This window comes from Cavia porcellus, unplaced genomic scaffold, assembly GCF_034190915.1.
Source record: "Cavia porcellus strain 051 isolate PalLab524CR breed Dunkin Hartley unplaced genomic scaffold, mCavPor4.1 scaffold_1, whole genome shotgun sequence".
Lineage (NCBI taxonomy): Eukaryota > Metazoa > Chordata > Mammalia > Rodentia > Caviidae > Cavia > Cavia porcellus.
Genome location: NW_026947484.1, coordinates 191,045,482 through 191,069,512, shown reverse-complemented (window position 1 = coordinate 191,069,512; position 24,031 = coordinate 191,045,482). Strand labels below are relative to the sequence as shown.

At 33.6% G+C, this 24,031-nt stretch overlaps 1 protein-coding gene across 3 annotated transcripts in view; it reads left to right on the top strand.

The window, feature by feature from the left end:
- The window catches only part of Zcchc7 (zinc finger CCHC-type containing 7), a 212,052-nt gene that overhangs the window by 158,812 nt on the left and 29,209 nt on the right, over positions 1-24,031 (top strand). For all 3 annotated transcript variants that reach the window (XM_013153606.3, XM_013153607.3, XM_003470707.5), the window contains exons 3-5: positions 6,654-6,697; positions 7,906-8,031; positions 8,891-9,061. In XM_013153606.3, the coding sequence (XP_013009060.2) occupies positions 6,654-6,697; positions 7,906-8,031; positions 8,891-9,061 (341 nt within the window). The remainder of the gene's footprint in view (positions 1-6,653; positions 6,698-7,905; positions 8,032-8,890; positions 9,062-24,031) is intronic.

The following is a 24,031-nucleotide window of genomic DNA, read 5'->3' as shown; positions in this document are numbered from 1 at the left end:
AAGAAAAACAACTCCCATAACCCCACTATACTGGTTGTTTCTATTGATACTTACTTTTTCCTTTTATGTTTTTGTTTCTTAGTATTATTTGACATCTGGTTTTTGCTGTTGTTTTTTGGGTTTTGTCCTCAATAAGGATTTCTTAAGCACATGTTTCATTGATGGAAACTTTAAGGCATAGTAAATGAAGGGTGAGAGATAACTTTTATCTCTGTGTCTCTTGCTGTCTCTTTCTCTCTGGGGAAAAAAAAAGTCTTTAAATGACTGATAACTTAGTAAGAGCTCTTTATAACTCAGTGCTAAGCACCTGTATTTATTTCCTCTTTCTTCTTCCTCCTCTACCTCTAAAAAAAGAAAAGTTAAATCCCCATTTTATCTTTTACACATATTTTAAAAATACGAGTTGTTTCTGGTAAATTTAATATGATTTAAAATAAGATGAACATTTTGGTGCTTTACTTGCAAATGTTTCTTTTAAAATTTGTTTGATTTAAACTATTGACAGTTATACGGTACAAAATTTTAATGACTAAAATAGTTTTGTGCCCAATGTTACAGTGGAAAAGGATAAATATGAGAAAACCAAGAAAAAAAAGCAGTTTGAGAAGATTGCAAGTCAATACAGTGGCTTAGCCCTCAAGGGATTTGAATGTGGCATTGTGTATATTTCAAAAGTTTCCGTTGAAATAACAGATGCTGTTGATGAAGTTGGGAATAGTAACTTCATTCGTGGCTGGTTCAGTTGCTTATTAGAAGCGTGAGGATCCCAGAGGAGAATCTGATAGAGTAGAGTTAGGTTCCAAGAAAGGATATGACATAAATATCTGCAACTTTGTCTTTGTGATCTTTAATCCATAAATATTGGTTAGGTACAGGCATGATTACAAATGCACAATTATCTTACATTTCGTGTAGATCCCATGTCTGCCACAGTGTTATTATTCAATAATGATGTTTTTTAAGTTTCATTTTAGTTACTAGATTTTATTGCAGAAATTCGTTTTTTTCCCTAGTCATAGAAAACCATCTTTCTGATCATTTACTATACAATGACAGTCTGTAAAAACTATTGGCTTATTCACATAAGTATATATATGAATGTTTCTTTTTATTCTTTGTAATTTCAAAGTATGAAAGATGCTGCACTGATCACCAAATTGATAGAATAGATGCAGTCTCACTCCATAGAGAGCTTTGGAAGGTAGAAGGAAATCAAATATTTCTTTATATATTTTTTAATCCCTTGATACAAGGTTTATAAGTGATTACTGCTCTAAAAGAAGTAGATAAGATACTCTTAGACTATGACTGAAGAAGAAAAATACCTCTACTGGAGCAAAATCAAAGATGGAAATTTAATTTATTCATAGATATTAGTACCTATGATAACTAAGCAGTCATGCTTTGGTGTTCAGAACATAACTAAAAAAAAAATCTAGGGTGTTAAAGGTATGAGTGATCACTTGTGCTTTTGGAAAAATAACAGGTAAGCCTTCATCTGAAGTCATTAGGAACTTAAAGCCAAGCCCCTGTTACAAGTAGATGAGTTAATGATGAAAATTTGTCCAGATAATGGATATTCCAGAGGATACATGTACAGACATTAGCTACAGAGAATAGCAAGACATTGAAGAAATTGTTAGGCATAGCTGGAATATTGGAACCAAGGAGATAAAACAACGAAAATAGATAAAGGTCAAAACATGAAAGGCGTGATATGGTTTTCCAAGACTTTTAACATGTATCGTGTCATCAGCAGCAAAGGACCATTCAGGACAGAACATTTACATTCCTGTCTTACTCTAGTAGCACTAGAATGGAAACCAGATTGTGATAATAAAAAATCAGAAGTTGTTTTAGTAATCTGCGTGAGAAATGAAGTGAACTTGGGATAAACTAATGACATTGTGGCTATTTTGTATAGAGAAGGTATAGGATTTGGGAAGTAATTATATGACAGGTCAGAGGAAAGACTTGTGGTCTCTGATTTGGGAAATACTATGGTGCAAGTCAATGTGGTAGAAGAGCCAAAGAGAAATGAAATTTTGTTTATAAGACTCAAGAGAGAGGCCACGGTAGGCCTGGGAGGAGCACATCAAGAAGCTAAATGGATCTTCCCATAAACCATGCAAACCAGGCAGCACCCAGGAAGAAGCCAGTTCACTTTTCCCGTGCGTCTATGTGAGCTGAGAATCAAGAATTCCCGAACTCCTAAGCAACCAGCTGATTCACTGCACAGAATGAGTTGATAGCAAACATACAAGAACAGCTAAATGATTGTGTTGTTGATTGGTGTTGTAGGCCTAAGGCCGGTGGTCTGAGCGCTTATCGGGAGGATAACAGTATGCAGTGTGGCAAATATGGGGGATTTCCTTCTGTCTTGGTTTTGAAATCCAATATTGTTCTCACTGTTTTGTTTTGTTCCAATTTATTGTTTTGTTCATTGCTCTGATTGATTTTATTCTGTTTTGTTTTATTTGATTTTACTGTGTCTGGGAAATTGACAGCTATTGTGAAGATAACATATATTTTGGTAGCCATTGTTGATGACCTGTTGTCCTGATTTGAGGTTCTGTACCAGTTGCACTGCTTTGTTTTGACTGGCTTTATTCCATTTTGTATTGTTAGTTTTTATTCTTCTTAAGAAAAGACTCAGAATAATAAAATAATTGTTTCTCAGTGATTATGAATTAAATCATCCTTTTTTAAAGATTCAACTATCATAGTTATCTACTTAACATAGTAGTATTTTTTAGGTTCTTTACCCCCAAACTAGCATGTACTACTTCATAAGATGGTAAAAATTTTTAAGAGTAAGCACCATGTCTGAATCATCTCTCTCTGTCCCTCTCCCTGCCTCCAATAGTGTCTTTTTACACAAAAGATACTCAGTATTTGTTGAAAATTAACTTGTCCCCCATATTAAATGAAAATGTTTTGAGAAAAGTTGCGTTGGCATTCTTGAGTAACTAGTTATTATAATAATAATTTGGTGAATATTAAATTCAAGTTCATTGTATGCTGAGAAAATTATACATATCTTTTGATAAAATGATCAATTTTATAATTTTAAGTGTTACAAATTAGGATATCTAGAAAATGTAAGGCATTTGTGGCCTTTTTAAAGGTCTAAAACTGAATATAGAACATAAAAGTATAGAACTTTTGGAAGAAAACAAAAATATTTGTAAACTTGCACAGACAAATTTTCTTGGGCCCAGAAAGCATAACCTGTAAAATCACAACTGGGAAAAATTATTTGTGAATCTCAAGCCTGATAAAAGAGTTGCCTAGCAGAACATAGATTTTATAAATAGCTCTTAGAATTTCATCAGAAACTCCTAATAAAAGAGAAAAACAATAATAATAAAAATGGACAACAATTTGAACAGATGGTTTTGAAAGAAGATAAATGAATGTCAAATAAATTGATGAAAAGATGTTCAACATGATTAGTCTTCAGAGAAATGCTCATTAAAAACCTAATTTAATATTTCTTTACATCAATTCTAAACTACACTTAAATGATGATTCCAGGTATTGATGAGGTTGTAAAGCTGCTGGAACCCTCATACTTTGTTGATAGGAATGTAAAATGATACAGTCACTTTGGAAATTAGTTTGCCAGTTTCTTTTAGGTAAAAATATACTTCTAATATCCACTAGTTCTGTTTTCTCAAGAAATGAGAAACTCAGGTCAATTTTTCAGAAAAAATATTACTACTGTATTTATTGTGCTGCTTTATTTATAATTACTAAAACTCGAAATAACCTAAGTATTCATCAGCATATGAGTAGCTAAATAAATTGTTATATCCCTAAATGAAACTCTGCAATAAATAAAATGAGCAAAATACTTCCGCCAACAGCATGGGTGAATGTCAACAATGTTCAGTGAAAGAAGCCAGACAAAAAATGGTATGTTAGGGCTGGAGATTTAGCTCAGTGGCACAGGTGCCTGCTTGGCAAGTGCAAGGTTGTGACTTTGATCCCCCCCCACACAATCAATCAATCAATAAATAAATAAAATATGTTACGAACCAAGGATCGTAATATAGCTCAGTAACCTAAGTGTCTCTGCTTGGCAAGCACAAGGTCCTGAGTTTGATTCCTGGTTCCCTGCCCCAATGGTATATTATGTGTAATTTCATTTATGTGAGGTCCTACTACAGGTAAAATGAGTACTTTTGACAGAAAGCAAATCATTAGTTGTCTGGAGTGAGGCACTGATTGTAATGTGCACAAAGTGGCATTTTTGGATTCTAGAAATGTTCTGTATTTGATTTTTTTGAGTGGTTCCACAGGTGCATACACTTGTCAAAACATATCATACTGTATTTTTTACATGGGTACATTTTATTATATGTAAATTATACCTCTGTAGTTTCCTTTATGGTTTGGTCTTCTCTCTCTTTTTCTCTTAAATTAAGATGTTCTCTATTATTCTAAACTGATCATACCATTTGTTTGGTCTCTTAATCCTTCTTTCATTTGTCACCTTGTCTTCCACTACACCAGTGATGGTGATCCTTTCAGAGACTGAGTACACAAACTGCAACCCAAAATCCCACTTATTCATCACAAAGTGCTAGCACTGCAATTAACCTGAATAATGAGGCTTAAATTGAGAAGAAAATAACTCACACATTAACATCTTTATCTTGAAAGAATAACAAAGTAAGGAAGCTTTTATTGACACAAACAGCCTTTTATTGAAAGATAAAAATTTGCATTTGGTTTGCTTTGTACAATTAATGTGATCTTGGCTGTTGTATGCAAGATGTTAATTTGTCAAACCTTGGCTGGGGTGACTTCGCTCCTGTGCCAACAGAAAGGGCTGTGTGTGCCTGCATCACTATGCTAGGCTATAAGCTGTTGCTTGTCTTTGTTTACCCTCTAGAACCTTGTTTTTTATAATCTTTCAGTAGTTGTTTATTAAATGAGTTAATAAGAAAGAATCATAATCCTAGGTATTACCAAGACCAATGTGATAGCCATGTGTGGTGGCATACACCTGTAATCTCAGCTACTCTAGAGGCTCAGAATGGGAAGATTTCCAGTTCAAAACCAGCTCAAGCAGTTTAGGGAGACTCTGCCTCAAAATTTAAAAAGGTAAAAGAGATGGGAAATGTAGTCCAGTGTTAGATCATTTGTCTAGCATGTATGTGGCCCTGGAGTCAATCCCCAGTACTACAGGAAAAAGACTAGTCTACAAAGCAGCTAATAATTGATAATATAAATCCTTGAGTAGTTATAATTATATACTTTAGACAGTTCTGTTGTATTTTCTATTGCATTCAATGGTAGATACATGGAAGATGATTTCTCCCGGGCTTTGTAGGAAGTTACATTTGAGGCAAGGCACTGTGTATTGGTTGCAAAGGACTGAAACATTTAGGTACTTTGAACTGACAATGTGTTTGAATCTAGCAACGAAAGAAAATTAGAATTAGAAACCTAGTGCTAAAGGTTTGTGATGCCCTTTTATCTAACTCATTATTACACTATAGCCAAACACTTCCCCCTTTTATAGCTTTACAATTGTAATTTTAGATTAACAATAATCAATGTTATCTTGATATTTAGCCTCCACTCTTTGCTCCTTTATTTCACTTTTTTGGTGTGTGTGTGTGTGTGTTCCTGTTTGGTTTTTTGTGGGGCAATGGATTTGTTTGTTTTTTGCAGTAATGGAGAGAAAACCCAAAGTGCTTTACCACTAGGCTGTATTCTTAGTCTTTTTAAAATTTTTATTTTGTGATAGGGTCTTCTTGCTGCATTATCTAGTAATCAAGTGTATGATTTTTCTGCCTCTCCTCCCCACTGCTACCAGTAGTTGAATTATAAGTATGCAGCACCACACCGAGCTCAGTGTTTGTTTGTTTGATTTTGCTTTGTTTTTTAGTTATAATGAAAGTCACCGAGCAAGGAAATCTAGTGGACAGAATTAATTTCAATGTTGGAAAGACAAACTTCACCAGCTTAGGTCTGAATTGGGACCTGAAAGTTTACTGACAGTGCACACATGAACTGATGAGATTTACATTGGTGGAAGAGCTCAGTAATGACTTAACTCATTGAAGAGTTTAGGGGGCATAGTGGTTTCTAGAACAGCTTAACAAAAGGAGAGGTAGAGAGTCAGAGGACAAAAGGTTCCACTGAGGCTTGTTTACATAGTTTTTTGGAGTGTCCCAGGGCCCAAAGTCAGTCACCTCATTATCTCCATGCCTAGAGACCCCTGCAGGGAGTAGGAGTGTTGGGAAACCTACCTGTCACTAAAACTCTGCTTGGTCAAATAAGGAAGTTCAGATAAGACTTAATTGTTCATCTGGTACTGGGGTTTTGGTCCTTTCACTATTTTTTAAATACCTGTACATAATTTGATGATTTTCAAAGCATTTTCAGATACCTCATTTAATTCACAATACTTTGTAGAGCAGGTAAATAACTATTATCCCCATTTCACAGGTAAGAAAAGTGAGGCTCAGAGAGAGGTTAAGTATTCATTGAGAGCCATACAATTGAAAAGAGAGCTAAATTAAAGTTTATTTAGCATTTCTTACTACAATTAGATTCAATTTGAGTACTAACAAATTGAATAATTTATTATCAATCTGTAAGTGCTAATGTTTAATAACATTTGTTTTATTTTATAGGAGAAGATGATGTACACTGGTTCATCAGTGACAAAGATGTGGAGGTAAAATCAAATTGCTTTTGAAACTCTTAATGGATTTATGCTTTTTTGATACATAATTTGCTTTTATTTCATTTATAATGACTTGGAATAAACTTTTTTTAAAATAGAAGTGATCCCAATGACATTATTGAAAACTTGATTTCAGTATGTAAGTGATTTAACTGAAATTTAATTTAGTCTTGATATTTGTCAGCCAATTAATAGTCATAATGACTTAGTTCCCTTTTCCCTTTTCTCTGATCTCAGCCTTGATAGCCCATATGGCCTGGTACAACCAAAGATCAACACCGGAAATAACTGCTTCTTCAGTATAAGGAAATGGTTAGTCTATATTTAGAATGTGGCAGATGCTATAAGAAAGAATAATTTACAACTTGATAGAAGTTTTAAGAAATAACTAGATTTGGAATAACTGGTCCACTTACCCAGTTCAGAAAAAAAAGGTGACTCTTTTTTAAAGAAGGAACTCTGCCAAACAAGATAAAAGCATAATTGTGATTTACATATACTTTAGGTAGCCTATATGATAGATATTACTACTATCCTCTTGTACATATTAGAAGTTGACTAGACTATGAGACCACTAGCATTGCATCACTGTGTAGCAGAATTAATTTTTTAAAAAATTCTGGTGAGAAGAAATTATCTCAATCCCTTTTTGAAATTATAATCCTGTCTGGTAGGCAGTAATGGTAAATCTGTGCTGTTTACAAGAAAGGATGCATCTGGTAGTTATGTGGTTCTATTATAAAAGACAAACACCATTCTCTAAAAATTAAAGCAAACATCTCGTTCAGAATAAATGATGTAAAATTACATGTAGGAATCAGCAATAATTTTTGGCTCTGAATGCCACCACAATGTCTAAATAAATGATCTATATTAATACCCCTGCTAGACCTGAAGCATAAGTTGAAAGAGAAGAAATGGACAAGTATAAAAGAAGGAACAGACATAAATTATTAGAGCAGTCTGTATGTCTCCTTTTATGTTTTTGTGTCTCTTTTCAAGAAAATGAGAATTCAGGAAGCTCTTTGTTGCGTTTAAAGAGTTAAGAGCCTTAATTTTCTTGCCTTATAAAGTAATAGCACTGACCTGAAGTTGGATGTTTCTTTACTCAAGAGATAGTTATCTTTAAAAAAAATGAATAGGTGGTTTATATTAATCAGAGTGAAACTTACTTAAATTCTTGATTTTCTCACCTTTAGGCCCAGATAGGTAATAACAGATCATCTGGAAGATGGACCCGTCGATACTATTCAGCTGACAAAAACGTTACCTGTAGGAATTGTGATAAATGTGGTCATCTATCAAAAAATTGCCCCTTACCACAAGTACGTGAAACTCTTAATACTTCTTTCTGTTGTTAAAATCAAAATCTTAAGGTTAGAACCCCATAACCTTAAATTTAAGTCTTTTCTAAATATGTGTTAAATTTCATGTATCTCAGTAGAGGGTGAGGGAAAAAACAATATATTTAGCATCAGAAAAATCTGTAATTAATTTCAGCTTCCCATTATTAATTGTATGACCTTGGACAAACCATCTATTTCTCATTCTTTTGTATATAAAATAATATTGAATAATACTATTCTTGAGACCCTTTTCACCTCTTAAACTACCTCATTTATGAGATAGTTTGTTTCACTGTGGGACAAGTTTCATTGTTAGTTAGAGAATAATAATTTTAGTCATTTATAAATTTTTAATGTAGTAGGAGCAACATAGAGAGCTAAACCTGTTAGATATTCCCTAAACTTTAAAGACACATATTCCATTACCTGTTCTCCTCCATATGACTATCTTACAGATAGCCAAGACTGTTCATGTTTCCTCTGTTTTTTTATTCTGTTGGCAAAACAGCCTCTTCTGGTATCTGTTTCTCCTACAATTTAGCTTTAGATATACTCTCATCCAAAATAGATATCTTCTATTTTGTGAATGTTTCTGCAAAATAAGACAAGAAATGAATGCCCATTGATAGTACATGTAATTTATAAAACTGATCTTAAAGCTATAATTTCAGACAGTTTGTTTGATTTTGCACTTATGCTGAATGTTTATGATTGGCCTTCATTGGATTCTCAAATTAATATGACATTTTATGGAATTCTATAGAAAAAGGAGTCTTAATCTTTCACCATTTGAGACTGAACTATTTTGCTAAAGAGATTTTGTTTGTCTACCACACAGAAAGTCCGTGCCTGCTGCCTCTGCTCTGAGAGAGGACACCTCCAGTATTCCTGTCCGGCCCGCTTTTGCTTAGACTGTTCTTTGCCAATGTCTTCCACTCACAGATGTCTTGAAAGATCTTCCTGGAGAAAACGATGTGACCGATGTGATATGATAGGCCACTATGCTGATGTGAGTGTCTTACATATAGCTAATTTGTCAGCCTTTGGGGCCACTTTGTCACTTTGTAGCTATCTGTCTGCCTAGCTAAAAGAATGTTTACTCTGCATTGTGTAGAATGATAGTCATATTCCTTTGGCCACTGACCATGTAAAGCAGTGCTACTCTAAATCTCAGAATGGGAGCCGTATGGAATAGTTTATCAAGAGGCAGCATCAGCAAATACTGTAAGCCCATGTAAGCCCCTTTGCTTGATTTCCTTGCCAAATAATGCTTGATATTAAAGAGGTATATAAAAGTTATATTTATATTTATGCATGTTTAAATGAAAATATATGCAGTTATATGTTAGAGCTCATATAAAGCCTGATTTGATATTGCTCATTGATGATTTTTCCTGGTAATAATAGTCTTAGGCAGAAAAGACAGACCATCCCATATTTTAAATATGCTTATTTTATTGGCACTTTTTTTTTTTAGATTTAAGAAGCAAAGTAATTTAGAAGATACTCTGGTTGCAGCACATTAGAAATGTTTTGTTGGACATTGTTATAAATGTGTATAGGCTGAGAAGGACAGTTTTAATGACAGTTTCAGAGACCGGAGGGCCGTTAAACTAAGTAGATACAGCTCTTGATGTGGAATAGTTTTCTACTTTCAATTTACCCCCAAGTCCTAATGAATATCTCATTAAGGGTCTGTCATTTTAGCTCTTAATTGCATCCCTTACTACATAGTAACATATGTTTGTTTTGTATTAACAGCTAATCAGTTCAAAGTCATTTTTCATACTCATACCTGGGTGCCAATCCTAATTGGTATAAGGAATATTTATGAAAGGATTAACTCTCCCTTTTCAAGCATTACTTATCCATTAAAAAATTCATAATGTTCTCTTTAATGTGTACTTTCCAAAGACATGATCAAAAAGCACCATCATTTTTCTAATTTTGTTTATATTGAAGTATACCTATAGCCTTCTGCTCAAAAAAAATAATAGGCTCTGTTAGAATGAATTTCAGATTAAAGCAATTTAGAGTACAAGTGTTTGGAATATGTTTCACATATAATTAATATGTCAATTATTGATGGTAATTCTGCCAGTAAATTTCTGTTTAGCTTTTTACTTATTTTTTAAAAACAAACTATGTTATAGTAAATACCTTTTATATATATGTATGTGTGTTTATATATCAGTCTGCATATTTGTGTTATAATAGGTCAGACTTTGTGGAATTGTGAAATTAATAAATACATACATACCTTTATGTCTGAATAAATATTACTAGATTGCTCTTCTAAAAACTTTGTACCAACATATTCACCTGCCATTAGTGTTGATAAGTATAGTGCCCTCTTGTCCTCATTTGCCATGGCTGCTTCCAAATTTTGATTCCTCCCCCTTTATACAGATACTTTTGGTTTATTTAAGGATCATAGTCTCTGACAATACTTTCTTTGTTGTTTTCATTTTTTTTTTGTCTTTAAATTTTTAAATGAACTTTCTACTCATTCACAGAGGACTTCTAAAACCCTGAGTAACTATCAGTGCTGTAACCTTCTATAAATCAAGGAGATCAAAAATCTTTTACTTTGTATGTGCCCAAAGCTACAACATGGGCCTTTGTTTTGTTAGGGTACCAGATAAGTATATGCAAAGAGAATTTGTAATGAAAACTGAAGTGTCATAGTGAAATCCTTATTTCAGTGAAAGGTTCTTTCATGAAAACGTCTTGGAAAGTGTATTGGTTAGCTACTTGTGCAAAAATATTTGGTTGAAATTCCAGAGTTTTACAAGGAAAAGGATGGAAATATGGCCCTGGGCGTACTAAAGTCAACCTATATCATTAGTACTTTCAGTAGTAAGAATCTAAAGTGTGAAAAGAATTCCATTGCTGAATCTGCTGTAGATTTTCTCCTTTTGTCAACAGTTAAGTATGCAGAGAATCCTCTAAGGTGTATCTGTATTTAGGTTGCACACAGAGTTCCACTGTGTACTGTAAGCACTGTGCTAGAGTCAGAGAATGCTTTGTTCACTATCATTGTATAGTAGATGCTTAATAGATACTTGTAACTGAGGCAGTCATTTATTTAATCCTCACAATCCACACGAAATAGGTGTTATTTATTGCTTCTATTTCACGAAGAAGAAAACTGACATATCCTGTGGTTAGCTTTGCTTAGAATATTGAAGCCAAAACAATGCAATATTTCATAAATGTACATGGAGAAAGCTAATATATTGACATGTAGGAATTATCACTTTAATTTCTGCTCAAAGAATCTCTCATTTCATTTTTTTCTTTCCAGTTTTTTATTAGCATATATTTGTAATGCATAATAAATGCATTCATTATGGAGAATTAGTGTATACACATATGACATCTTGATCCATTTTACTTTTTTAGCTCCCTCTCTCAAATCTCTCTTTGTCCTCACCCCATCTCCACACAGTATGTCTCCCTATTTCCTGTCATCTATCTTTTAGTTGCTCTTTACAGGATTTGGGTTTCTCATGAGAAACCATGTGATTCTTAAGCTTCTGGGCTTCTGATTTGTTTCACTTAGCATTATGTTCTCAAGATACATTCATTTTTCTACAGATTACTCAAATTTATCCTTTTTTCTATATTCCCTTGTATGTAAATACCACATTTTATTTATCCATTCATCTGTTGATGGGCATATAGGCTGCTTCTAAGACTTAGCTATTATGAATTGTATGTTATAACCATGAGGATGTAGCTATCACTGTAATGATACCTAGATCTTTTAGGAAGACACCCAAAAAAAGATAGAACTGGATGAGGTGAAATTTCTTTCAGTTTTTGATTTCTTGAGGTATTATTCCTGTAGTGATTTCTATAGTAGCTGCACGTGTGTACATTCCCACCAACAATGCAGAAGTGTTCCTTTTTCTCTCCAGGTTCTCTGGAATGTGTTGTTTTTGGAGTCCTTTAAAATAACAGTTCTTTCTGGAGTAACATGGAATCTCAAGTGTTGTTTTGATTTGCATTCTCAAATTTGTATCTGTAGACATTAGTGGTTCCCGTAACTTTGGTGATTATCTCATTTTATTTAAAATACTTATTTTATAAAACGCATTAAAAAACAAAATACATGAGGAATAACATTTTCCAAGTAAAAATAAATGATGGGGGTTTTTGCTTATTAAAGAACTGAGGCTGATTTTCAGTCCTAGAACCAGTTCTGTCGTACTGCTTACAGAAGACCATCTCAACTTCTGCAGTCTTCATTAATTGTTGAGATTGCTACCTTTTTCATTAAAGCATAATGACTAAGTTAAAGTCAAATATGGGTGGAACTCAATTTCCTAAATTCTATTCCTTTCTTCAGCAAGTTTTTCTCAAATTCCTGGCTTGGTGTTTTACCTTTAAATAGCTCCTTTAACTTGACTATCGTGTTCAAAAATAAAATGCCATCTTCTTTTGAGTAGCTTAGCTTTTAAATCAGATGTTTTAGTCTACTGAGAGAAAATAATTCATAAGACATATTTTTTTTAAAAAAAGCTAAAAAAAAGTGCTGGAGGTTTAGCTCAGCAGCGCAAGTGCCGGCTTGACAAACTTGAAGTCATTCCAGCACCACCAAAAAAAAAAAAAAAAAAAAAAACCTAAGATATTTCTCTTGAACTTTTTATCTGATGATGAGGAAAATGCTCTCATTAGCTGTATACTAAAATACCATGGATTGGGCATGCAGCTCAGAGATACAGAGTTTTTCTAGCATATCTGAGGATTTAGATTCACTCCCTAGCACCAAAAATGAAAAAAAAGTGTCTTTTACTTTCTTAAAGTTCATTTTAATCTTAGAGATTTCTGTTAGAAAATGCAAAACCAGAGTATAATTTTATACTTACCTAAGATAGAATTTGGCTTTTGTTTTTGTCCAGGGTAAGGGTAAGGCTTCTGTTTTTTTTTTTTTTTTTTAGTCTATTCCAGAAACTATTTACATTCCTTCCTATCTTTTCCACAGTCTTTTCGAGATGATACTGGCCAGAAATACAAATGACCGAAAAACAATTATTGAGCTAAATTCCAAACCAAGATTTCAACGAAAAACTTCTTTAATTCAAATATTTTGCTTTGTATAATAATGATTAGTTCTGTGTTCAAACACATGCCCAATGTTTCACCACCCAAATAAACTTAACACATTTATTCACTTACCAAAATTTGCTGTTTGCTTAATTCCTGGTATATTCCACATACCAAAAAAAAAAAAAAAGACAAGACAGGGTCCTTGCCCTTGTGGACATTAGAAAGATGAACGTGTTTAGAACAGTGTAAAAAAAAGTATCATGAAAGTACATTGTGGTGCTCATAATGAGATAAGTATAAGAAGACCTTAATTGTAGTGATTTGCTGATGATATGTACTAGGAAAATAAAGAAAATGATGTAGACCTAAGGAGTAAAACCCAAGTAACTGCAATAAATATCACTTGTCTTTGGAAGTATCAGTTACAAAGTAATGTTATGGGAACTCTTGACCCAGGTTGAGTTTTCTTATAATTAAATGGATTTCGAATGTCTATAAAGGTCCATGTTTTCTGAACACTTGTCAATTTGCCTGCCTTTGAAGACAGTGCAGCTTAAAGAAGAAAATCTTTAGTTATTCCTAGAGTATTTCTTAATTCTTACTCTACATCTCTTCTAAGAAAGGCTACTTTTATGTTGTATCATAGGTTTTAATACATGTTTTAACTCTGGGGAAAAAATGATTTAAAGAATCCAACGACTTACTATTGTCTCTGACACTTGCATCTTGGCACAAACCATGAGTATTAACTGCACGAATTATTACAAGCAATTTTCATACTTCCTTGCCCTTACAGTTTCTGTTATCAGAAAGTAGCTAAGTAATCAGATATCGCAGATTATCTCCCAGATTATATCCCAAATCCTGATTTTGCGTCTCTTATAGTAAAAGCTAAAATCCTTATATTGGCCAGCAAGACCACATGTAATCTGGCTTCTTGATAATATCTCTTCTAAGTGTCCATTTTTCACTGCTCCTGATCTCTTCAATAACCCTTGAAGAATAAAATGTTCTTACCTATACCTTCTGTTGCTAGGATTATTCTTCCTCTAGTTTTCCCCAATTGCTCTCCCCGTCATTTGTTTCTTAACTCAACTGTCCCTTCTTAGAGAGGGCTTGTCTGACCTCCCTAATTAAAATAACAAATTTCTGCAGCTTCAGCCTTCCCTAACCTTCTTCTATGATTTATTTTTCTCCATCATACATAGCCTACATTGCATTTTTTTTATGTCTCTCTAATTAAATAAAAGCTCCATACCTGTTTTCAGACATGTTCCACTCTAGTGTGTTTCTAACTTCTAGAACATTGCCTCAAATACACAGGCTCTTAGTAGGATTATTGGATAACGAATTAATGAATGAATAAGAATGATGGGTCCACAAAGCCTCCAGTTAAAAGCTTCAGTGATTTGTCAAAGCTTGCATGCCAGCATGCAGGCTAAGACAAATTGTCAACTTCATACAATACGAAGTGGGTGTGCCTAGTGTTTAAAATCATGTTTCAACAAGCTTTCCAAAAACCAAAACACTTGTATCTCCAAAGTAAAAGTAAATTTTTAAAGCAACAGAAATCCCTGTCTTATTTTTCTCCTGTGATCTTTAGTAATCTAGTTGCTTAAAAAATATTGTTTTCTTAAATATGTCTATTTTACATGAGTACTATAGAAATTTTTGCAGTTTAATGCTTTTGCTCTATCATCTGCTAGCTTTTATATGGAAAATTCTTACCTGTCACTTTATAATGAAATATACTGTGTCATCTTCAGTGGCTTGAAGGGACCGAGTCAAGAAAAGATGAATTAAGGGGTTTTTTGTTTTTGTTTTGTTTGGTACTGGGGATCAAAATCACAACTGCACACCTAATAGGAAGACACTTATGCCACTGAGCTACATCTCTGGCCCAAGGTTAATATTTGGTTAACCTGGTCTGAGGGTATAGTTCAGTGGCTAAGTGCCTACCTGGCGAGTGCAAGATCCTGAGTTCAATTCCCTGTACCCAAAAGAAAAAAATGTTTTGAGTAACCTTTAACAACTCAAATAATCATGAATAAACTACTTTTCCTATTGAATTTATCTGAAGTCAAGGCAAAACACTGACTTCTATCCAGACCTGCTTAATAGAAATAATGGGTTTATTGTTTGTTCAAAAAAGAATGTGCAATTACATTTAGGTGGATGTGAGTCTTTCATAAATAAAGCAGAGGTCCCTTAGGAATTATTTTAAATTTCAAACTCATACCTCTTAGTTTTTTAAAATTCAGAAATAGAAGGCTATGTTGACTTGAATTTTATTCCTAGATCCTCTGCTAAGGACAAATTCTATAATGTTACTATCTGGGCTGTAAAATGAGGGTAAATTTAAGAAAGTCAAATTTTCATTAACATTGGTAAGCATTACTAAACATTTCAGATTGAAGTTTTGTCTACTGAACTTTATAGATCCCAGTGTTCTGATTAGGTTTTAAGGCTGAGAGAACCCAGTGGTAAAACTCTTGACTAGCAAACATGAACCCTAAGTGCCTACTAATTAGGTTAATCTAAAAGATATATCCATTTTATCGTGAAAACTTACAAATATATATAGACTAATCCTATTTTAGTAAAAAGAATAATGTCTATGTAAGCTTGTATAATGTATATGATGGTATCTCAGTTCAAAAATTTATTTCTCTCTACGATTCTGGTTACAAACTGAATTGAACAAGTGGAGCCTGGCACGTGCCAAGCATAGTGGCACAGGTCTGTAATCCTAGCACTCAGGAGGCTGAGGCAGAAGAATCGCTAGAGTTCAAAGCCAGCCTGGAAAACAAAGTGAGTTCATGGCCAGCCTGAACTGCAGAGCAAAACCCATTCTCAAAATAACAGCAGCAGCAACAAAAAACTGAATTGAACAAGAACCAAATCAAATTTCCCAATAAGGTGAACAATGTATCTAACCAATGAATTTGATTCCATTCTTGTCCAATTTGGTTTGCAGCCAGAATCATGGAAAGAATTGAGTTTGTGAACTGAGATACCACTGTATGATATGACAATAAATGTGTTTTTAAAAGACACATGTAAAAATACTTAGTTTCTTCAGACTGGGAATTGATTGAAACAGGGCTTGTAGATATAGTCAGCTTTCTTTGCCTTTACTCATCTTCTTGTTGTACTGTTTTATTAATTGAAAAAAAGATAATTTCTACAAAGTTTAAGTTTAATAATAAGGTAGTCATTACTACCTTAATAAAAAATAAAAATAAAAAATCATAAGCTATTTTAAAAGGTTCAAAAATTCACGTAAGTTGCATAATTAAAATGTTAAGCTAGGGCTGGGGATTTAGTTCAGCAGCATAAGCACCTGCCTTACAAGCGCACATTCGTGAGTTTGATCCCTGGTACCGATAAAAAAATTTTTTTTAATTTTTAAAAAATGTTAAGCTAATCAGTCTTTCAGTTTAAAAAGCAACAATTATGCCTATAATCACAGATATTAATAAAAAAGCATATACCCTAAGAACACTAATAATTGTAGTAAGATATGTTTTTTTTTTTTTTTTTTTAATTGCAGTGTTGTTGAACAAACACAGGGTCTTACACGTACTGGCACGTGCTGTGTGACTAAATATCCTCAACCAGTAAAATGAAGTTTTTAGATTAATTGCCTCACCCACATTTTTATTCTTTTTTCTTTAACCTGGATCTTTTAGATAGGAATCAATTATGAAATAAACTACAGTGTCTTAAAAGTAAACCTTTTCTCTCACCTCTCTTATTAACTCCCTGTACACTACTGTCTTACCTCATTTAGGGAGAATTACATGGGACCTTTATCCTGATATATTTACAGGACTGTGGGATAAAAGGAAAGGTCTTCTATTTTGACTTTGTTGTAGTGGTGGTGGTGGTGGTGGTGATGGCACTGGTACTAGAGATTGAACCCAGGACCTCAAGTGTGCCAGGCACGTATTTGACCACTAGACACATCCGCAGTCTAGGAATAGGTTTGTAGTAGGGTAGATAATAACTTTCAGGGGGATAAAATATCCCTACTTTGTGGATTTTCATAATACTAATTCCTTTTACCTCATAAATGAACCAAAGCTTGATTGTGTCTAAGGTTTTCTATGAATGAATTAATCAAAAACCATTTATAGAGTCCTTGGCCTCTTCTACCCCAACTACCAGTACTAACTAAACCTTTTTTTAAAAAACCACTAAAATAGAATTAGACACACATGAAGAATTAGTGGATCAAAAAAGAAATCAGAGAAGTGATCAAATGAGATAAACATGCTATAGGAAAGTTGAAAAAATCCTACTCATCCTTCTCAGACGATAGAAAATTCTGGTCAAAAGAGCACATAGCCATTGAATGAAAAATTTCTCATTTCACAATATCTACTGTACATTTCAGTCTTTATTTACTCTTTTCAGTTTTTGTATCAGGGAAATGATACAGTGTTTGCAGATGTGAGTCTGATTTATTTCACTTAAAGAGTATGATCTCAAGTTGTATCCATTTACCTGTGTCTCAGATTTACTCTTCTTTATGGTAGAGTAGTACTCCGCTATATAAAATGACCACATCTTTTTTATCCTTTTCCTCAGTTTATGGCCATTTAGGTTTGCAGTGATAATGTTTGAAGAATTTTAATACCCATATCTTGTACTCCAAGTAACTACTTTGAAGATAACAATATATAATGTATTAACTATTGTTACTTTCATATTATTTTGCTATGAAATTTTATTTTTTTCCATTAAAAAAAAAAAAAACCAAGCACACACCCAGCCAAGTGTGATGGTGTAGGCCTGTAATCTTCGTTGCTTGGGAAGTTAAGGCAAGGGGATGATAAGTTTTAAGTCCAGGCCAAGCAATTTAATGAGACCTAGTGTTGGAATGAGTGAATGAATAGGTGAGTGAAAATGTGGGCAAAATCCTTGTTTACACTGGTGTTTTTGAATTTCTAATGGAAGGCATATAAATATCCAAATAGAGAAACACACATAAAGTCAGATTTACATCAGACTTCACCTGCCTAGAGCTAAATGCCAGAAGGCATGGAGAAATCTCTAGAGGCTGGAAGATTCTTAGGAAAAAAGAAGACACAAACAAGCTATTGCTTATTTGTGAGTTTAATGGAAAAAGAACTTTATTAGAGAATAAAGTTGAAGCGATGAATAGTGGTGAAATCATGAACTCATAGAATACACATCAGAGTACATCTTATTAGTTTGCTTTTAGAAAGATAAGTTTTAGAAAATATTTATAAATCTAAAACTTAAATATTGAGGACCATGGTATAGTTCAGTGGCACAGTGCCTGCTGTCAAGCTTCAGGTTGTGAGTTCGAGTCCCAGTATCCACAAAAAATAAATAAAACTTAAATATTAACAATAGCAAAAATAAGAGATAATTCCAGAACAGTAAAAGATTATTTGTTTTAATTATAAGAAGAAAAATAGGCTATATAGCTTTTAAATTTTCAAATGAGGAAAAAAACAACAAAACAACAAATGAGAGATAAAAAGAAACAAAAAAGTATGAGGCAAAAGTTGTAAAACATGACAGAATAGGACTGAGCTTATCAATTACAACAGTAATTTATTGAAACATAAAATATAATGTCAAAAATTATAAAAGAATAGATTCTGCTACCAAAAATTACTTATCCGGAGGCAATCATCAATATTACATTACAAATGACAATGTGAGAAAGGTTTTTGTTATGTATATATTAACATAATTATCTAAAACATATAAAGCTGCTTTTGTGTGTGTGTGTGTGCACGCTGGGGATCAAACTCATGATCTTGCACTTGCCAGGCAGGCATTTGTGCCACTGAGCTAAATCCCTGGTCCCATGATATGAAGCTCTTACAATCAAGATGAAGGCAGGAAGATACCTAAGAAAATTTAAAATAGCCCAAGTAATGTAGATGACTTAAGTAATTTATGTTCATGATATTGCTTCATCTAAGAAATGATGTAGAAATGAGTATTGAAAGGGAAGTACGTTACTAGTATAATACATGAAATACACAAATTACAAAGCAGTATGTGAAGTCTAATCTTGCTTGCCTTCCCTGTCCCTTCTCTCTGTGTATGTGTTTGCATAGAAAAAAGTTTGGAATGAAACATTCCAAAATGTTTACTGTAATTATATCAGAACTTATAGATGAGTGTGACTTTTATTTCCATTGGTATTTATTTCCTATTTTTGTCATGAATTTACATTCATTTTATAATTCTTTATCTTATACAAGTTTATTTTACTGTGATATGTATTGTATGTTTATTGATGTTTGTTACTGTTTATAAATATTTTAGGGACTGTCTAGTCAGTAGCCAGGATTCAGTATTGTCAATATTGTGTATTTTAGCTATTCTAATAGATATGTAGTTTTAGTCTGTGTTTGTCCAAGGGTTAGTAATGTTGGGGTTTTTTTAATGTACTTCTTTTTCAGCTTTGTTATCATCTTTGATGAAGTGTCTAGATCCTTTTCAAATACTTTGTGTATTTATTATTGGATTTTAAAAATTCTTCCTCTATTTTAGATAGAAATCTTTCAAGGTGAAAGATTTATCTACTAGCCAGGCATAGTGGCACTTGCCTATAATCCCAGCACTTGAGTGGCTGAGGCAGGAGATGAGTTTGAGGCCAGCTTGGGCTAAATAGTGAGTTTAAGGCCAGCCTGAACCACATAGAGAAACCCTGTGTCCAAAATCAAAATTGTATCACCTAATGGGAAATCAGAGTATGTGATTTGATAATATTTTTTCTATTCTATTGTTTTTTTTTAATTTTCTTGGCAGTTACCTAACAAAGTAATTTTTAAATTTAAAAGTCTAGTTTATCAATTTTTTCTTTTTATGGATTATGCTTTTGGTAACATTTTTAAGAATTCTTTACCCAACCACAAGTTGCAAAACATTTGCTCCTGTGTTTCTTCTAAATCTTTTATGGTTTTACTTTTTAAAAAAATCAGATCTGTGATCAATTTAAAGTTGATATTTGTGTAAAGTATACAAATGGTGGTTTAGGTCGAGAAACATTTTTCACTATTTGTTGAAAAGGTTATCCTCCTTTGAACTGATTGTCAGAGATCAACGTCTTTGTGTGGACTGATTTCTAAATTATTTTGTTTTCCTGATTTATTCTTTGAGACAGTGTTATGGTTTGTATTTAGATGTCCCCCCTCCCCCCCAAAGCCTCATGCAGTCCTAGGGGACCGGCCTTTTGGAATATGTGATTGATTCATAGCACAATGCTAGGATTAAGGATGCTAGAATTAAGGGTAGGCAATTGCTAGATGAGCCCACTGATTGGCTTGATACTACCTAATCCCTGGTAGACTGGATACAAGGGACAGAAAGAGGCTTGTCTCTCCCTCCCTTTACTTGCTTTTCTGCCATGATGAACTGTTTCTCCTCTGGGATGCCCCTCTTCCAAACTACCCTGCCATGAATCCAGCCAATTATAGATTGAAACCTCTACAGTCTGTGAGCTAAATCAACCTTTCCCTTTAACTGTTAGTGTCGGGTTTTTTGTCTTACCAACAATAATAGTAACTAAGACAGACAGTGTCTTGCTATATAGTTCAGGCTGGCCTTGAACTCATAACAGTACTCCTTCCTCAGCTTTCTGAGATTTTGAATTACAAATGGGTACCAGCACACCTTGCAACACTCTCTTAATTACTGTAAGTTTATAATAAATTTTAAAATCAGGTACTATGATTTCTTAAACTTTGTTATTTTTTTACAAAATTATTTTTATAGCTTCAGTTCCTTTCCCTTTCTTTTCCAGTCTTTCCCTTTGCCTGTACTCCAATTAAACCATGATGAAAATTTGACTAGTATTGAGTTGAGTTTATACAACATTGTGGGAATATATTGAATCTTCTAATCATGAATATAGTGTGTTTCATCTTCAAGTCTTCTTTATTTTCTTTTGTCAGAATTTTATAGTTTTCATTGTGTACATTCTCTGTATAAATCTATACCTAAGTATTTCTTTAGAACTAAAGCAAATGACTGGTTTTTGGATTTGGTGGGGGTGGAAATTGAACTCAGGGAAACTGGGAATTGAACTCAGGACCTTGCATTTGCCAGGCAGGCGTTGTACTGCTGAGCTACATCCTCAACCAAATGAGGTTTTTTAAATGCTGTTTTTCAGTATTGCTTGTATGTAGAAAAAGTTTGAGTTGAAATATTCTGAAATATTTGCAGTAGTTATCCAAAGTGTACAATTATAAGTAACTTAAATTTGTATTTTTATTTTTATAATGATTATATAAAACTTTTATAATATTTGATGTGCATTTTTTACAAAAGAAAGCTTTAGACTACCACTATAGCAGTAAACACAGCTCTGGACCTAAAGGTAACTACTTGTATATCTGCCAAATCCTGGATGCTATCATGAACATGGGGAGAAAATAGAAAGAAAATTCCTCAGGAGAATTCTGTGAGAATTGGAGAGCTACTGGATTACAGGATACGATTATAAATTAAAGTAGTTTAATAATGCAGTTAACTAAGATTAGATTGGTTTTGGTGGTTTTAAACAATTTACTACATACCAGTCATTTATGATGGACTCTGTAAAATTAGTTTAAAAATAAAACTAAAATTATATTTTAAAATGATTTTATCTGTGATACGTCTCTTATGAATCTACTTTAAAATTTCTAGTAGCTGCTAGTGGGTTTAAAGAGATAATGTGGTATAGAAATCACTTAGACATAATTTACAAATGTCTTGGAATGTCAGACTTTCATTGTCTACTGAGCATTACCAAAAGGCTCATGATAGTTATAATTGAAGGATGCTATCAGCATAAGTTTTTGTTTGTATTGTTGTCCAGGGAGTAATTTGTTTGTTTATTTGTTTGTTTTTAAGAAACGGGGGTTCTGAGTACACTGAAAGTTACAAAGGCAGGAACTCAAACAGTTAAGATGCTAGAAGGCAAGAAGTATGACATTCTTCCCTCATACATGTGGATTTTGTATTCACTACCAAACCAGCTAAATGGATCCCCAGAATCCCCAGAGTGATTATCCCTTTAAGTTTCTTCTTCCTGGTTTCTGGCTTCCTGGTTTAGAGGAGGTGGATCCCTAGTTAGTGTTAAGAAGGGAAAGCTGTTGAGGAAGCTGGTACTCTTCTTGTCTAAGCATTGTGGATAAAGGAATCAAATAAGTTTGAGAAAATTAAAGGATATCTCTATTTTGAGACTGGTGTACTTTGGTTTTCATCAGTAATCAAAATGTTTACAGATTTTTTTGTTTGTTTGTTTGCTTGGTTTTTTTGGCTTTTTCTTTTTTATCGGTACCGGGGATTGAACTCACGACTGCCTGCTTGCAAGGCAGGCGCTTATGCCGCTGAGCTAAATCTCCAGCCCCCCCTTTTTTTTTTTTTTTTTTTTTTTTTTTACCGGTACCAGGGATCGAACTCATGACTGCCTGCTTGCAAGGCAGGTGCTTATGCCGCTGAGCTAAATCCCCAGCCCCTTGTTTACAGATTTTTGTGCTGAAAATGTAACTTTAAAATATAAAATCAGATATCTGATCCATTATTCTTTTCTATTTTTCAACAACAAAAAGTATTGAGTAGATCTCAATCAGATGAATATAGTAGATGCTCTCTACTATATTTTTTTCCAAGAGAAAAGCAACTCTTTCCAAATCTTTTTTTAATTTGTCTTTTCAGGGTTTTTTTTTCCCCTGTGTTGTATCTTATCAGTAGTTTACCTAATCTGTAAACTTTTGCCTTATAAATTTGACCACATATAAATGTATACATACAAGCATGTTACAGTGATGAAGCGATAGAATTTCAATTACCTTACTGATGCCAATTTCCCCATGACCCGTTTCTTCATTGGAAGTATGGAGAGTGCCACACAGATATTTTTGTGGCAACTAGTACAGTTAAGCACTCACTGTTATATTAAGCATATAAACATGCATGCACTGTGTTACCAGCAGGGCTGTGTTCAACAGCTCTCTCTAGGACAAGGCAGACAACTAGCCAAGAGGAGCTGAGGAGGAGGAGAAAAGGCCGATCAGTGCTACTGTTTGTTTGTCCTAAGGACTTTATATTTATCACCATCACAAAGGTCCATTGTAGAAAGCCTGTCATCCATCTCCATTTTATCAGTGAGGAAACTGACACAGAAATGTGCAACTTATTCACAGTAATAAGGATTTGAATCCAGGCATTTGAGCTGTAGATTCTCTAATTTTAGCTACCATGTTCTGCTCTGTTTTACTCATTTTCTTACATTGTTTCACTTTGCATTACCTTTCACTAACAACCAGCCAAGTACACTGTTCACTACAACATTAGCAACTACTTGTAAAATTAATATATATCAATAGTCTAGAATCAGTCAAGATGTCTCTAGAAGATTTGTGATTGTTGATATGAAAATTTTTTTTAAAAAAAAAGAAATACTATTTAATACGGTTGGGTATAGTAGCGTACAACTGCAGTACCTGCTGTTCGGGAGGCTGAGACAGGAGGATCAAAAGCTCAAGGCCACCCTAAGCACCTTAGCAAGACTCTGTCTCAAAATTTAAAACAGACAAAGGGGTTGGGAATGTAGCATAGCACTCCCTGAGTTCAGTCCCCAGTACCACCAAGGAGGGGAAAAACAGTATAATATGTGAGAGACTTGTTTTTATTGTTTTCTGTTATTTTATATCATACTATAAAACAGGAACTATTATATTTTCAAATAATTGTAATATAATCTGCTGACAAACTTTATGTGCTCATAGTTGCACTTAAGAGGAAAAAAAATCAAAGAGGGATGTTTGAGCAAAAAATTAGGTTTATCAGTTTCCCTGGTTACAGAGGATTAGGAATGTGGGAATTGATTAAAATTTGACCTTAGATGAAAAGATGATTTTATGAAATTTAGTTCGTTTTGGAG